The sequence below is a fragment of the Mya arenaria genome, chromosome 8 (assembly GCF_026914265.1).
Source record: "Mya arenaria isolate MELC-2E11 chromosome 8, ASM2691426v1".
Taxonomy (NCBI): domain Eukaryota; kingdom Metazoa; phylum Mollusca; class Bivalvia; order Myida; family Myidae; genus Mya; species Mya arenaria.
In genome coordinates, this window is record NC_069129.1 from 21810626 (window position 1) to 21825120 (window position 14495).

The 14495-nt window shown below is 37.5% G+C and overlaps 1 protein-coding gene across 2 annotated transcripts in view; it reads left to right on the plus strand.

Annotated features, from left to right (window-relative positions):
* LOC128242871 (phenolphthiocerol/phthiocerol polyketide synthase subunit C-like) overlaps positions 1 to 14253 on the plus strand; it is a 24705-nt gene extending 10452 nt beyond the window's left edge. Inside the window, exons 6-11 of one of the 2 annotated variants that reach the window (XM_052960271.1) lie at positions 3141 to 3219; positions 3335 to 3437; positions 3865 to 4039; positions 11154 to 11255; positions 11608 to 11790; positions 12254 to 14253. In XM_052960271.1, the coding sequence (XP_052816231.1) occupies positions 3141 to 3219; positions 3335 to 3437; positions 3865 to 4039; positions 11154 to 11255; positions 11608 to 11790; positions 12254 to 12378 (767 nt within the window). In that variant the 3' untranslated portion in view covers positions 12379 to 14253. Of the gene's footprint in view, positions 1 to 3140; positions 3220 to 3334; positions 3438 to 3864; positions 4040 to 4546; positions 8796 to 11153; positions 11256 to 11607; positions 11791 to 12253 lie in introns of those variants that run through there. The other variant, XM_052960270.1, reaches the window with a different exon arrangement.
* The last annotated feature ends 242 nt before the right edge of the window (positions 14254 to 14495 follow it).

The window sequence follows — 14495 nt, forward strand, 5'->3', positions numbered from 1 at the left end:
TACGCAAGAGCACATCCCCTTGGGCCTGACCAAACGTCCTCAAGAAAAAAAGTCGGTAGCCATACGACCAGGTGTAGATTACAGAAAGTTCAATGAGCTGGTGAAACCAGACGGCTTCCATTTGCTTAGAATACAGGACTGTCTCGACGCAGTGGCAGGTTCCACCATATTTAGTAGTTTTGACCTAACAAGAGACTTATACCTCTCCAGATACCAGTAAAAAAGGACATCGCGAAAACTGCATTTTTCTGTAAATACTGACATTATGAGATGGTCCGTATGCCATTTGAACTTAACAATGCAAGCGGGACTTTCCACTGTGTTATGGAGCTCGCGCTGCAAGAACTCCATTGGGTCACCTGTCTTGTATATATAGATGACAATATCGTCTTCTGTCGCAGTTTTGATGAGCATGTGACCAGAGCAGCAGAGGTTTTAGACAGTATTGTAGCAGCCGGTCTGAAGTAAAAGCCAGAGAAATGCCAGCTATTGCAGACCGAAGTAACGTTTCTCGGACATGTGGTCTCTGCCAAGGTTTGGCGTCCCGACCCGACCAATGTGGCCAACATTCTAGCTTGGTCGCGGCCAGTCAACGCTAAAAAAGTAAAACATTTTGTAGCCACTTGGTCTTATTACCGACGTTTGTAGGAATACCGCAAAGATCGCTCATACGTTGACCGAGCTGACAGAAATCGACAAGCCATATGTATGGAGTGATGGATGTGAAAAGGCTTTCGCCAAATTGCAGAAGTGTTTGACAAGTCCTGATATTATTGGTCACCCTCGTTAAGATGCTGGACAGTTTATCTTAGATGTTGACGCTTCCGGTACCGGCACAGGTGTGGTCTTGGCTCAAGTGCAAAATGGTCGAGAACGAGTATAGCTTTTGAAAGTCGTGGTTTTAACAGAGCGGAGCGCAATTATTGTGTTAGAGATCCGGAATTGTTAGCAGTCATCTTTCTTCGTGCAGCATTTTTGTCAATACCTGTTAGGCCGGAGGTTCTGAGTTCGAACAGATCACCAGGCCCTTGTTTGGTTATTCAGGCTGAAAAAGCCCACCGATTTAGTTACTAGGTGGCTAGAAATCCTGGTTTAATATCAATCGGAGATTAAGTACAGACATGGTCGTCTTCAAGGTTATTGTGAGGCTTTGTCAATATGTCCTATGCATAGCGACTGCACGTGCGTCGCAGTTGACACCGAAGAGCCACTGAAATGCGGTCCATGCTCAAAGTGAAACAGACGAGCGCAGCTTATGCGTTTAGAACCACCGTCTACGGTCAGAAGTGAAGTGACCAATACCCAGAAATCAATCGTTTCAGGAAGGGCTCCAACTGTCAAACTCCAAGACGTGTGTGGCGTAGACATTGTATTGGTGGTCAGAGCTGTCGATGATGAAACTCCGTCAACATCATCCATCGAGCCATCCAAGGCCACAGCTGTTTGCAATTGGGTAGATGGTTACCAGATGCAGAGATCGCCAACATGCAATCCCGCAACAATGATCTAGTACTGGTTTACACTGGACTGCTAGAGGCGCGTCAACCAAGTAAAGAGTTTGCACTAAAGAGCCTGCGACAAGGCACTTTGGTATAATCTGGCGAAATCTGTCCTTAGTAGACGGTATTTTTCCCGTAAACAGTGTCCGAAAAAGAAACCGCAGATGGTAATACCAAATAAACTCAAAAATGATGTCCTGGGCCTTGTTCACGATGGATTGACCGATGGTCATATGGGGTTAAGGCAACTAACTCTTGGAAAGCTTTTATTGGTATATGATGAAGGAAGATGTTAAGCTTTACGTCGGTGCTTGTGACGTTTGTGAGGCGGAAAAACTTCCACAGAAGAAGCCACGAGCACCCATGGGTCATGTAAGGGCAGGAGCACAATGGAACATCCTAGCATTGGATGGAACCAACAAGATATTATGCAGGATCAAACGGAAGAGAAGGAATACTCTAGACCGATGAAGATACAGGTCAGCAGAAAAAGTAAAGGTTGCAGGAGCATCGCCTTTATTAGCGGGGAAAATATTATTCCAAGATTGTAGTGACCCTTTTCAAAATAGGCATGCTTTAATATTTAAAACGTTTGATAATAGCTTCCTTCGATATATTGGTGTTAAAATGCATTTGTTTTGCTAACCGCTGGTGCGACGTTATATCCATATTTCTTGCATTATTGATCGTAAGTTTTATGTACTCGCACAATGTCAGCTATTTTGTTATTCTGCGTAATATCCGCTGTTTTAAGGTCAAGAGCAGTCATGTATAAGGTGACTTATCCTTTTGATTTGTTTACATTCCAAAACTAAGGGCTATGTTCAGAGCCTTTCTTTGTTATAGTTGCATATTTCTCAAGATGGCTGCCATTAATTTCTTTACACGTTTTTTATTGTGGCGGTCACATGACAGCCATTCAATTTGTTGTCACTGCCATAATTTTGGTTGGCACTAAAAATCAAATGTATTATTATATGTCATATCTATAATTTTCAGGTATGTATTAAATGCTAATGTAAGTTACAAAAACAATTTTAACTTTAATATCACAACAATATACAACTATTATAAAATAGTGTGTTCACGAAGATAATGATTCAATAAAAACTAGAAACGCCACAATGCGACAAAACAGAACACACATAATCCAATATTCGCAAGAGAAACTGCGAACAGATTTGAATGCTAGCTAGGCCCTACAGTTCCCATTATGCTTTAGAGGCGAACCTGAATCAAACTTATATTTTCTAAATTTTTAATCACGTTTTCATGTAAAGAACTAGTACCTATAAAAATAAATATAATTGAGGTTCTGCATAATTGTATGGTGCTTTGAATTCATATGGATTAGTTTTAGTTAGAATGTGTCGATATCAGATAACGGCTACTATCATACTTCTTTGTATGAACTGATACGTTAGTGCACAGTGAGATGCCTCCGTATGATTCCCACGGTGGGGATCGAACCAAGCACGGGTTCGATACAGACATATTTACATCCCTCTCTCACCGGCGTTTTGTCACCTGGTTTAATATATGAAAAAGAAAATATAGTTCCTTCCTATATTTCTTATTAAATGTCGGTGTGGTAATGTCTCGTTAGTTTGAAACATAAATTTTGTTTCACTTTCTTTCAAGGTGATTGCTGTCAGGCAATTTGCGGTGGAGTGAGCAGCATCATGTATCCAGACATGTTCATAACATTAAGTAAAGCCAGGTATGAATGATATACTCGAGTTTATACAAAAAGATTAATACTTGTCGTTTACAACGTATTAAACATTTCTTTCAGTATTGTTTCAAATGCAGAAAAAACTTACATTTTCAATCAGAATGATGTCAGCTGTTGGCCAATGCCAGACCTTCTGCGATACAGCCGACGGATATGCCCGAGGTGAAGGATGCGGTGTGGTTATTCTCAAACCACTTAAACAGGTTAACATTTTATATGCATGAACATTTGACAGCAAACAAGATATAAACAAAGCGTAGAACAGCTATATAAGATATACAAGAATTAATCAATAATTGTAGCAAACACACCTGTCAGCGAGCCTCTTTATGTTATGTCTTCTTTTAGTCTTAGTCTGTCTAACCTTTATGCATAAATATTGTACGTATAGTCAATTTTATTACACTGAGCGAGTATTTAAAACTTTCCCGGTTCTCCATAGCAATGGGATAAACTTGAATGACTTGATAATGCCATTTGCTATTAATAAACAGTATTTGGCATTACACCAGGCAATTTAGAACGAAAAAACATCAACAGGAAAACGATTTGTTTCTAAATGTAGGTTGTTGTCGACGTATAGCCATGTTTTCAAATAACACACAATAATGAATGAATGTTTTTTTAAAGGCACAACTTGATAATGATAAAATATGGGGAGTGATAGTAACAGGCACAAACCAAGACGGTAGAGCAGCACAACCCATGACTGCACCATCTGGGAGCCAGCAGCAGGCTTTGTTTAAGCACGTTTACACAAAATACGACATCGATCCATCAACAATTCAGTACATAGAGGCTCACGGTAAATTTATAATCTCACTTTATTCATCTATACATATCATAACAATACTATTTAAATATATACTAGACTACGTGTTGTTACACGTAAGAAGCGTAAGGCGTTGCGCAGCTGTTTCTCATTATTCATCCTCCACAAAGCGGTGGATAAAAGAAATATGTTCTCATCATAAACTTATCAATGCGACATGCACAATTTCATATTGGAAACATGCAAGATGGAGGTCATTATCATATCTTATCACAGATTGATGTGGAAATCCTTTTCTAACTATAATTATATTTGTAGCAGCGAAATATACCTGTCGCTTAGATTGATTTAGTAATGATACGATTATGTTTACAGTGAATAACTCAGTAAGAATCAGTTGCCAATACAAAGGCTGTTATGCCAAACAATCAGAACGTATAAGCTACTTTGTTCATAGCCGCAATTGAAAATAGCCTTATATTGGTTTATTGCTTCTAAATATACTGAGTTGTCAGCTGATACCGATGTAATTTTTCACAGGAACTGGAACACCCATCGGTGACCCTACGGAGACAAATGCATTGGGATCGTTCTTTTCAGAATGTCGAAGTCAAAAAGCAAATCCTCTATTAATAGGATCAGTAAAAACGAATATTGGCCACACTGAATCCGCTGCAGGGGTAGCTGGTCTTATCAAAGTACTCCTAATGATGAAGGAAGGAAAATTTGTTCCATCGCTTCATCTTCAACGCGATAAAGGGAATATCAACAAGGGAATAGACCTTGAGAAGCTCAACATCGACATTCCCGTTGATGTGTCAGAATGGAAAGCAAACGAAATGGGGCAACGTGTTGCTTGCGTTAATTCGTTTGGGTTTGGAGGCTCGAATTGTCATGCTGTTGTTAAGAGTTCTGAGATGCATGGAAGTAATTGTTCTAGAGTAGACACAACTCCACTTTTATTCGGTATATCCGGAATTGACAGGAAATCACTTGAAATGAATTTAGAAGTATTTATCAAAGACATTTCTGAAAGAAAAGTTGACCTCCAAGATGTCTCATACACTTCTCTAATACGGAGAGACCATTTCCTTCATCGCACAATCGTTGCAGGCTCAACAGTCGAGGAAATTAAAAAAGATGCACATCGCAAGATAACAATGCCCCCACAACGCAAACATACAAATATTAATATTGTGTTTGTCTTCTGTGGCGTTGGAACGACATGGACTGGCATGGGATGCCAATTTATGACAAACTTGAAATTCAGAAAAACAGTTCAAGAAATCGATGAGTTTTTACAACCTCTCGCGGACCTACGACTTTCCGACCTGTTTAGCAGCCAGGAAACGCAATACGACGATCCATTTCTCAATCACGTTGCAATTTTTGCTGTTCAGGTTGCTCTTGCAAATGTATGGATAGGCTTTGGAGTAGAACCAGACGTCATTATTGGCCAGTCCGTTGGAGAAGTCGCAGCGGCTCATATTTCTGGGCGCATTGAATTGGAAGAAGCTGTACGAATCATAGTTCATCGATCTAAGATACTAGCCAAACATCAAAATGGATCAATGATGGTGGTCAAAGGAGTAGATATGAATGTTTTAGAGACGATTTGCTCACAGTACATAAATACCAGTATTGCTGTTTACAGTAGTCCCGTTGGTTGCACATTGTCGGGCGACAGTTCAGAAATAGAAGTCATTAAGACACGTCTAGAGAAATACAAGGCTACAGAAACAAACACAAATATTTTGATTAGAAAGCTTGGCGTTGCAAGTGCATATCACAGCCCTTTGGTTGAATCTTGCAGAGAAGAAATCATCGAAGCGATTGGTAAAATACAGCACAGACAAAAAATCAAATATAACATCATTTCGACCGTGACGGCAGAAGTTGCTTCGGAAACAGATTTCACAACAGGCGAGTACTGGGCCAAGAATGTCCGACAATCTGTTTTGTTTTATCAGAGTGTAAAACGAGCTGCATCAAATACAAAACATAACATCTTTCTTGAAATTGGACCAAAGCCGGTGCTGAAAGCTCATCTTGCAGATATTTTCGAGGAAGGATCATTTAATTGTCAACAGTCAATGAACTTCAACAAAGAATTCCAATGCATGTTTGATTCGTTGTCGAATCTTTTCCAGACAGGGGTTGAACTAAATTTGATGAATTTGTTTTCTGGATGGAGAAACCCAATCTCTATACCGAAATACAACTTTCAAAAATCAAAAACATTGCATGTGTCTGAAAAAATGAAACAGTATGTTGAAGGTATAAAATCCGACGGCAATACTTCACATATGTTTATGACATCAATGTTAAATGGAACACAATCAAAATTTGAAGCTCATCTTTCGAATTCAAGGACACCATTTGTCTTTGACCATCGCATGTCAGGTACAATTTTGGTACCTGGTGCAACATACATCGATGCTGCACTTTTCGTTGGAATGAAGGTTCTGGGTAAAAGTGCATTTAGTTTGTCAGTCTCAGTTGACTTTGTCAATCCTGTAACATTACAACCAAACGATGAATCTATCCTTGACATTTCAACAAGTATAGAACAAAAGTCAACTGTCCATTTCCGGTGCCAAAACAAATTGGGGGTTGTTGTTGCAAAGGGAAAAGTATTTCCTAGAGAGACGAAGGAAACAAAACATGTACAACTTCAATCCCTTTTCAACAAATGCCAAAAAGTTAAGGATAAAAGCTCAGTTTATCAAGCGCTGAGAGGTTTGCAGTTTGAATATGGCCCTTCACTTGCTTTGATTGAAAAATCATGGTGCTCTGCTACTGAATGTATTTCTGAAATTTTCATCCCAGCCAATATTGCAAGAGAAATACAAAATACCATTATTCATCCTGCAATTGTTGATGCAATGTTTCAGACTTTTGCAAATTTTATCAATGAGAACATTGATATTGCTTTGCCAAAGGGCAGTGAAAGAATCACCTTGTTCGGACCAATCGATCCAGAACAGAGAATGTTATACGTGTACGTGAAGTTAGTAAGTCAGACTTACAACGAGTTCCACTTCAATCTAGTATTGGTGAATCCTGCAGGATTTGTTTTACTAGAGATTCTAGACTTTTACACACGCACACTAGACGAAAGCACCAAATACAAACATACCTACGTTGTCGGAAATACGTCTCTTGACGTTTCTAGAACCACAGAAAGAAGGGGAGGTATGTTTTATTCCGCAAAGCCGCTGGATAATAAAACATGGTTTTCAAAGTTTGTTGAAACTCAAGGAATTCTTTGCATAGAAGAAGCTGAAAGCGCTATCGAACAGCAAAGCAATCTTAAACCATTAGCAGCTCTTTTTTACGTCAACCAGCCGGTTGTTGCGCAAGACAATCTCTCATATTCTGCTGCTAGAGGATTCTTTAGATTCCGAGAGTTTCTTGGTTGGTGTCAGAAGAACGAACTACAATGCCCTATATATGTCATCACAGATAACACTCAAGACCATTTCTACAAAACTCAAACGTGTGTGAATGTAGAAGGCAGCCACATGTGGGGAATGGTACGTGCCTTACGCCACGAAAAAGTTCATTTGGATCTCCGCTTAGTTGATGTCGATAAAAACGATTTGGATTTAGACACGTTGATTACCGTGTTTAGGTTAATGGATAGTGCAAACGCAGAACTGATTGTATCTGGAACCTCTGTGTACCATATCAGCATTTCCCGTTTTCATCTTAACAACATAGGCAGAACAAGAGAAATATCAAAGGACTTGGAATCAAGTGCATGTTTTCTATCGAAATCACTTGAACAGTGTCAAAAAACCATTTCTAGCTGATACAAAGATCCGGGATGCACCAGCACATGATCTTAATGCATCAAGGGTTGCGATAACATCAATGTGCCTTCACCCTTTGACGACATTTTCCCAAACGACTGGAATAGATATTCCCGAAATTTGGCCTGACATAATTTTGCAAAGCCACAATGTTATAGCCTTAGAAGGAAAAGGGCTCTTGAAAGAAACCGATTCCGGTGATATCGAGATAGGTTTCTTATACCCTGTTCCAGTTCAATATCCAATTGTTCACATACCGAAAGAATGTACTTGGCCTTTGTCAAAATATTCCCCGACACCTGGTGTTTTACTACATGCCATCCTGCTAGACCAGATTATCCAAAATATCCAAGACGGATCCCGCGTCCTTTTGTTTGGAAATTCAACTATGAATGGACAATGTGTTAAAGAAGTTTTTGTTCAAATGAGTGCAACGAAATCATGTGAAATTGAATTTGTTGATATAAAGAGCGTTAAACATATTCAAAGCAGTAAGGTTGGTATAACTATTGTTCCACTCGTACGATTTTCATCAATTGACATCGACAAAGTCATTATCAAATGCAAAAACAAAACAAGCATCGTGGCTTTATCAGGAAATGTATCCGTCAATCTCCAAGCGTATATTCGGATGACTTATCCAACAGTGGCCGTTGTGGTAGTTTCTCCAGCAGACATTTTCGTTTCGCAAGGATTGCGTAAATGTGTTCAATCCACATTGCAAAACATTTCAAGAAACGGTTTGGAATCCAATACAAACATAGCCAATATGTTTGAAACGTCCGTTGTACAAACACTTGATATTCAACTAGACGCAAACATACCCCACAAAGTCGAAATGTCAAGTCTGTTTCGAAAGTGCGGTTGTTACATTGTAGTTGGGGGGTTGACCGGCCTTGGCCGTGTTCTGGTGAAACATATTGCAGAATCAGGAGCCGGTCATATTGCAATATTTTCTAGGCGCCAGCCAGGTGCTGAACAAATTCAGTATTTCAAAGACTTAGAAACAGGGTGTTCTTGTACGATACATACACTGCAAGTTGATGTTACCGATTTAGAGTCACTGTACCTGGCTAGAAAATCACTATGTTTCGCATTAAACGGTGTCCCAATACGTGGTATTTTTCAAGGTGCTGGTGTTCTAGTCGATGCAGTTTATGAAAATCAGACAGAAGAAACGCTTGTGAAAGTTCTCAAGCCAAAACTTGATGGGACGTGGAACTTACACGTATCTTTTAAGGACTTGCCTCTGGATTACTTCGTAATGCATTCGTCAGTGACATCCTTGTTAGGAAACCATGGACAAACAAACTATGCAGCAGCCAATAGCTTTCTTGACAGTATGGCACTATATAGACGATCACAAGGAATGAGCGGCCAGTCGATAAATTGGGGCGCATTGGCAGTAGGGATGTCGGTAGAAGACGAAAAGGTTGCCAATAAATTGCAAAACCTAGGAATAGGAATTTTATCCGAAGAAAAAACAAAGGAATATTTTACGGATGCGCTTCTGTGCAATGAGACAAACATCTGTTTTGCTGACCTTAATTGGGAAGTTCTATCACATTCTAGTGCAGTTAAAGAGGAAAAGGTCAAGTTCAGTGGACTACTCAAAAGCGGTGTGACCGATGCTGTAAAACTCCATAACCAAGAGGAGAAAAACCGTTTGCATCAGATAAGAAATCTGACTTTACGTGGAAAGAGGTCTGCAGTTCGAAAAATCATATTGTCAATTATTAGTGAGCAGTTTGTTAGCGATACTACAAAACTTGAAGATGATCAAACATTTTTTGACCTAGGAGTTGACTCCTTGTCTGCAACAGGGTTTCTAAATAGCTTACGAACGATTTTCAGTGTTCAATATCCTGTAGTCAAAATAATGTCAGGCTCAAGTACAATACGGGATGTTGTAGACTTTTGCTTCGAGCGATTGGAAGTTTCGGAAACACAAGAAAACCACTTCACGGAACACTATTCAGAAGAGTCAATCGGAAAACCTGCAGTCACCCAGATTCCCGATTTAATGAGTTATCGCCATTTTAAGTACGACCCTGGCCTTACGTACATGACTGATATCGAAATTAGAGGAACGGCATTGACAATTGAAAATTTCAAGAACTATATTGCACATTTATTGTCTCGTTTCCGTGAACTTCGATGCCATATAAAGGAAGAAGGTTACGATAATTATGTTGTAGTCGAAGATGCTGCACTCAATATAATTCCATTGGAAATCGTTCCTTTCAACCAAATGCTTGACAAATTTACAGAAGCTCGTGATCAGAGAGACACTATAACATTTGATTTAGACACTCAGTATCCAATAAAATTTCAGATTGGCCAAACAAGCAGCTGCACACTCGTTCGTCTAAGTGTTCACAAGGTTGTGTCTGATATGACGTCAATTTTGTTGATTTTCAAGGAAATGAAAACATATTTAGACTCACTACAGCAAAACAAGTCCATAGATGCTCACTTCAGCGAAATTCACCCGAGGAAAGCCATTAACGAAACACTTCGTGCCAAAAGAAAAGCATGTCTAAATTACTGGAAACAAAGGATAGAATTTGCCACTCCATGTTCTCTTACTAAGGAAGTGAGTGAACCGCAAGCCAAGTTTTTCAGGTCTACATCAAAAACAATAGGTCCGAATAATTACAATGAAATTTTAGCGTTTTTGCGTGATTCGGATGCCACATTGTTTCAGCTATTTGCTTCGGTCTACCAGTTATTGTTAGCTGTTGAAACAGGACAACCAAATGTGACAATACTTACAGATATCGATCTACGGGCAGAAATACCGGCAATAGCAAATGAGGTAGTCAGAGGGATAAATGTTATACCTATATCAGCTCAACCCTCCAACGATATGACGTTTAGTGAGTTTCTTGAAGAAAACAAAAAACAAATGATAGCAGACATAGAGCATGGACAGTTGCCGTATATAGATATAGTAAATTTGCTGCAGCCGGAAAATAAGGCCAGTTTCGGTCGCCATTATCTCATTATCAATGACTTGACAAAGTTAGACATGATCGCTAGTGGAACACCTGACTACCCATACACAGTATCGATTAAGAACATTTGGCTTGCAAAGTTAAGTAAGGAAACAATTTGTCAGGTGGTGTACAATAAAACTAAACAAAGCATCACCGTTCACTTCCACTACAATGAACGTATATGTGGAGTAGAAAGAGGAAGACATTTGGGGGAAAAGCTTTTTCAGATATTGCATCATGGAATAAGGAATAGACATCAAACAATAGGAACTGTTTTGCACAAAACAGATTGTTTCCACGGCCCAAAACAATTGACACAGACTGACATTTCAGATAAAAGTCATTCATATCCGGCTGAGAAAATCGAGCTATCATCACCAAACAAATACAGACCTCGAACACATCTGAACGTCCAACCTATGGAAATAATCAATGGTACATTTTTTTTAAATGATACTAGTATATGGTGCACGTTTTTAAAATGTAATTATACAGTTCGCATACAAGTATAATGTTTAAAAAGTTTATTATAAGCGACGTACATTTAAAGGTGTAATAGTTAAACTAAATAAAAATATGTTTTAAATTGTTTTAGTACTTTTTATTTATGTACAAAAAAGAGTTGGCTTGCAAATTTGATAAAATATATTTTGATTTTAACAAAATATAATCATCAGATTATATTCTTATTAAAAGGAATAAGAATATTTTTATTGATGACTCAGAAAGCGGACGGTGGGTCACATGGCATATACATAATGTAAGTTGTTTATATCGTTTAAAACAGGTTATTTTCAAAAGCAAACAAAAGCTGGTTGGAGTCACCGTGTCTATGTCACTTTACTGGAGCATCAGGACACCGACAATGACGCTAAATGGATAACGATTCAGTGGTGCAAAAAACCTGGAAGGCCAACGAAATCGCTTTCAGTGTCCACCTGTGATTCTATCTCCATGTTGAATCTGAACCGTGAGTTCAAAATAGCCATAAATCGTATAATGTTCGTATGCTGTTCTTAGTCTCTGGTTGAGCAGTTCCAGAAAAAAACAGTTTAGAATAAAAAAAAAATGGATTAAATGAACTACATTATGTCTCAATGTACTTAAACTGTCCTAAATTACCACGTATCGTTCGTAATTTAAGATAAACATATGTCCGAAACATATTATTTTTCTTATACATTTTAGTTCTACTACGCGTATTAACAAAATAATCAAATCATTATTATAATACCGGTGAAATGTTGTGTTTTTTAGACATTTTTCTGTAAATGCGGTAGTCTTGTCATTGTATATAACAACATTTGTATCTATAAAGCATTTGCCTTACTGTTAATCAGACATAAGCATTTCGATTTTCATTAAAACGTATTTTATGCGCTAAAAATTTCGATAAAAAAAGATTGTTACTAATTCGCAATATAACATTTCAGGTCAACACTCGATAGTTGTGCAGGCACGCGATAGGCAACTTGTCATATGCACCCCGGAACACGAGGTTGCGCAACGGTGGATGACTGTGCTTGAGAACTGCGCAAAAAGACCAACTATACTTTAATTGCATGGCTCCCTAAGCAAAGGTTGATAAACATTCTTTGGCCGAATAAGTCCGAAGAGAACACGTCGGTAATTACGTGATATAACAAAGAACTGTTTGTTCATCATTTTTGTTATAAATGATTTGACTTGACACTTACTAAGGCTCGTGAACTACAGTGTTTTGGCTAGTTCTGATATAGTTTTTTCTTAAATATAATCAAGCCGATATATTGTAAAATGTGTTCACTATGTACTCAGTGATGTTGACTGAGTACACAGTCAGGCCTTTCGAACGGTCGTACGACGAGGTATTGCAAGACAAATATTTTCAGAGTTGAAAGTTTTAGACGTACATTTGAGATATTTGTTTCAAAATAAATATAATCAATACTCAATTCGAGTAAGTATCGTACGGTGAGTTCTTTGATTACCATACATCAGAGCCAGTCAGATGCTAGATATTTTTTATAATATCTTTATAATATCTTTTATAAGAATAGAATGTCAAAGTTATAAACGCTAGAAACCAGGTTCAATTGAAACATGTTTAGCCTCCTGTATATATGTATCCGTCGTCAATATAGTATGAAAGAATCAAAAACTGGAACATGTCCGTGGAGTATTGCCTATGCTTCTATTTTAAGACCGTACTTTAAGACTCTTATCTGTACAAATAATGGACAAATATTTGCATGTGTTGTGTATGTATAGTGCACTTATTCTGTTTTTCTGAAATTATACATTTGTAAATAGCCGACAAATTCTAATACAGCTGCAGCCAATTGTATACAACTGGTTAATTATTTTGTTTGGTCAGTTAGCAAAAATGTTTATTGATAGACCAATGTTTTTTCCCAATAATTACTATAAACCAATTAAATCATTTAAATTTTCCAATTGGCCAAAAGACAACCTTTGGAGAAGGTTTAATACAATTGGTTGCGGTAGATCTATGTCCAACACATACGTATGTGAGTATTGAATTATATAATTGACTAGTCGCCAGTTGTCAAACAATCAGATTGTATTGTTAATAAATAGGAGCACATGGTTGCATAAGCTAATGCATTGATTCGAAATAATTGGTTTTGCGACTGGCCAGTTAACTGGAATTCAGTATATGATACACGTTGATATCGTGATTATACTGTGATTAACTGGTATGCAACAGCTCCGTATGTCTGTTATACACCCATCTCTTCTTACAGTAGCAACAATAATAAGTAAACTGTTCTATTTTGTCGGTTTAAGAAGGTTAAAACAAGAAATGAAGTTAATCCATATTTTTTTTCAAAAAACATCACATAATATTAACACTTAGAGATAATGCATGTAATACGTTTGTAAAATCGCAAACTATATGGATAAAACGAATTGGTAAGGTGTCCTTTTACAAGACGAATGTGCTTGATATGGTTTTATGTTATAAAATGTGCTTACATGTCTTGTTTTTCTATATTCATATTATTTAAGGATATTGTTTAGAATATTTTGCTACGAAGTGGTAACTTCGATTAGGATCTTGTTAATATGATAATTGTTATTGTAAATTTTGTAGACACTTTTTTATTGTAGTCATGTTGAATTTTTTGCTATTCTGGTGACTTTTACTTTCTAATGTTTTGGTATTGATAATGGTTGTACAACTTCGGTGTTATAACATCATGCTATCAAAACACTTACATATAGAAGATGGTCTTACAACCATTTATTGTTAAAACTTAAATGCCATGCGTTTTACTGATGTGGTTGTCTGTATATGCCAGATTAACATCATTAACACCATATATTCTATAGTGTATTTGTTATGACTATTATATATATTTTGTTTATGTCTTTAAGTTCTTATTAATTTAACAGAATTACATTCATAAAATAAAATATTGTAAACTTCTTTTGTTGTTGATTTGTTGTATTATCATGCTTAAATTTCCATGAGCGTTTTTGTAAAGCAACAACAATTTATGCACAGGATTTTAAATTGAATGAGTAAAAGGCATATGCACCATGATACTATGTATTTAGATAAGTATTTGGTACCAGAAACAATAATGGATTCTAATTTCCATAATTCAAAAGAAATGAGGGTTTTGGTTTACCGTTTAGTAGGTTGAAATATCTAGGCATATTTGAACA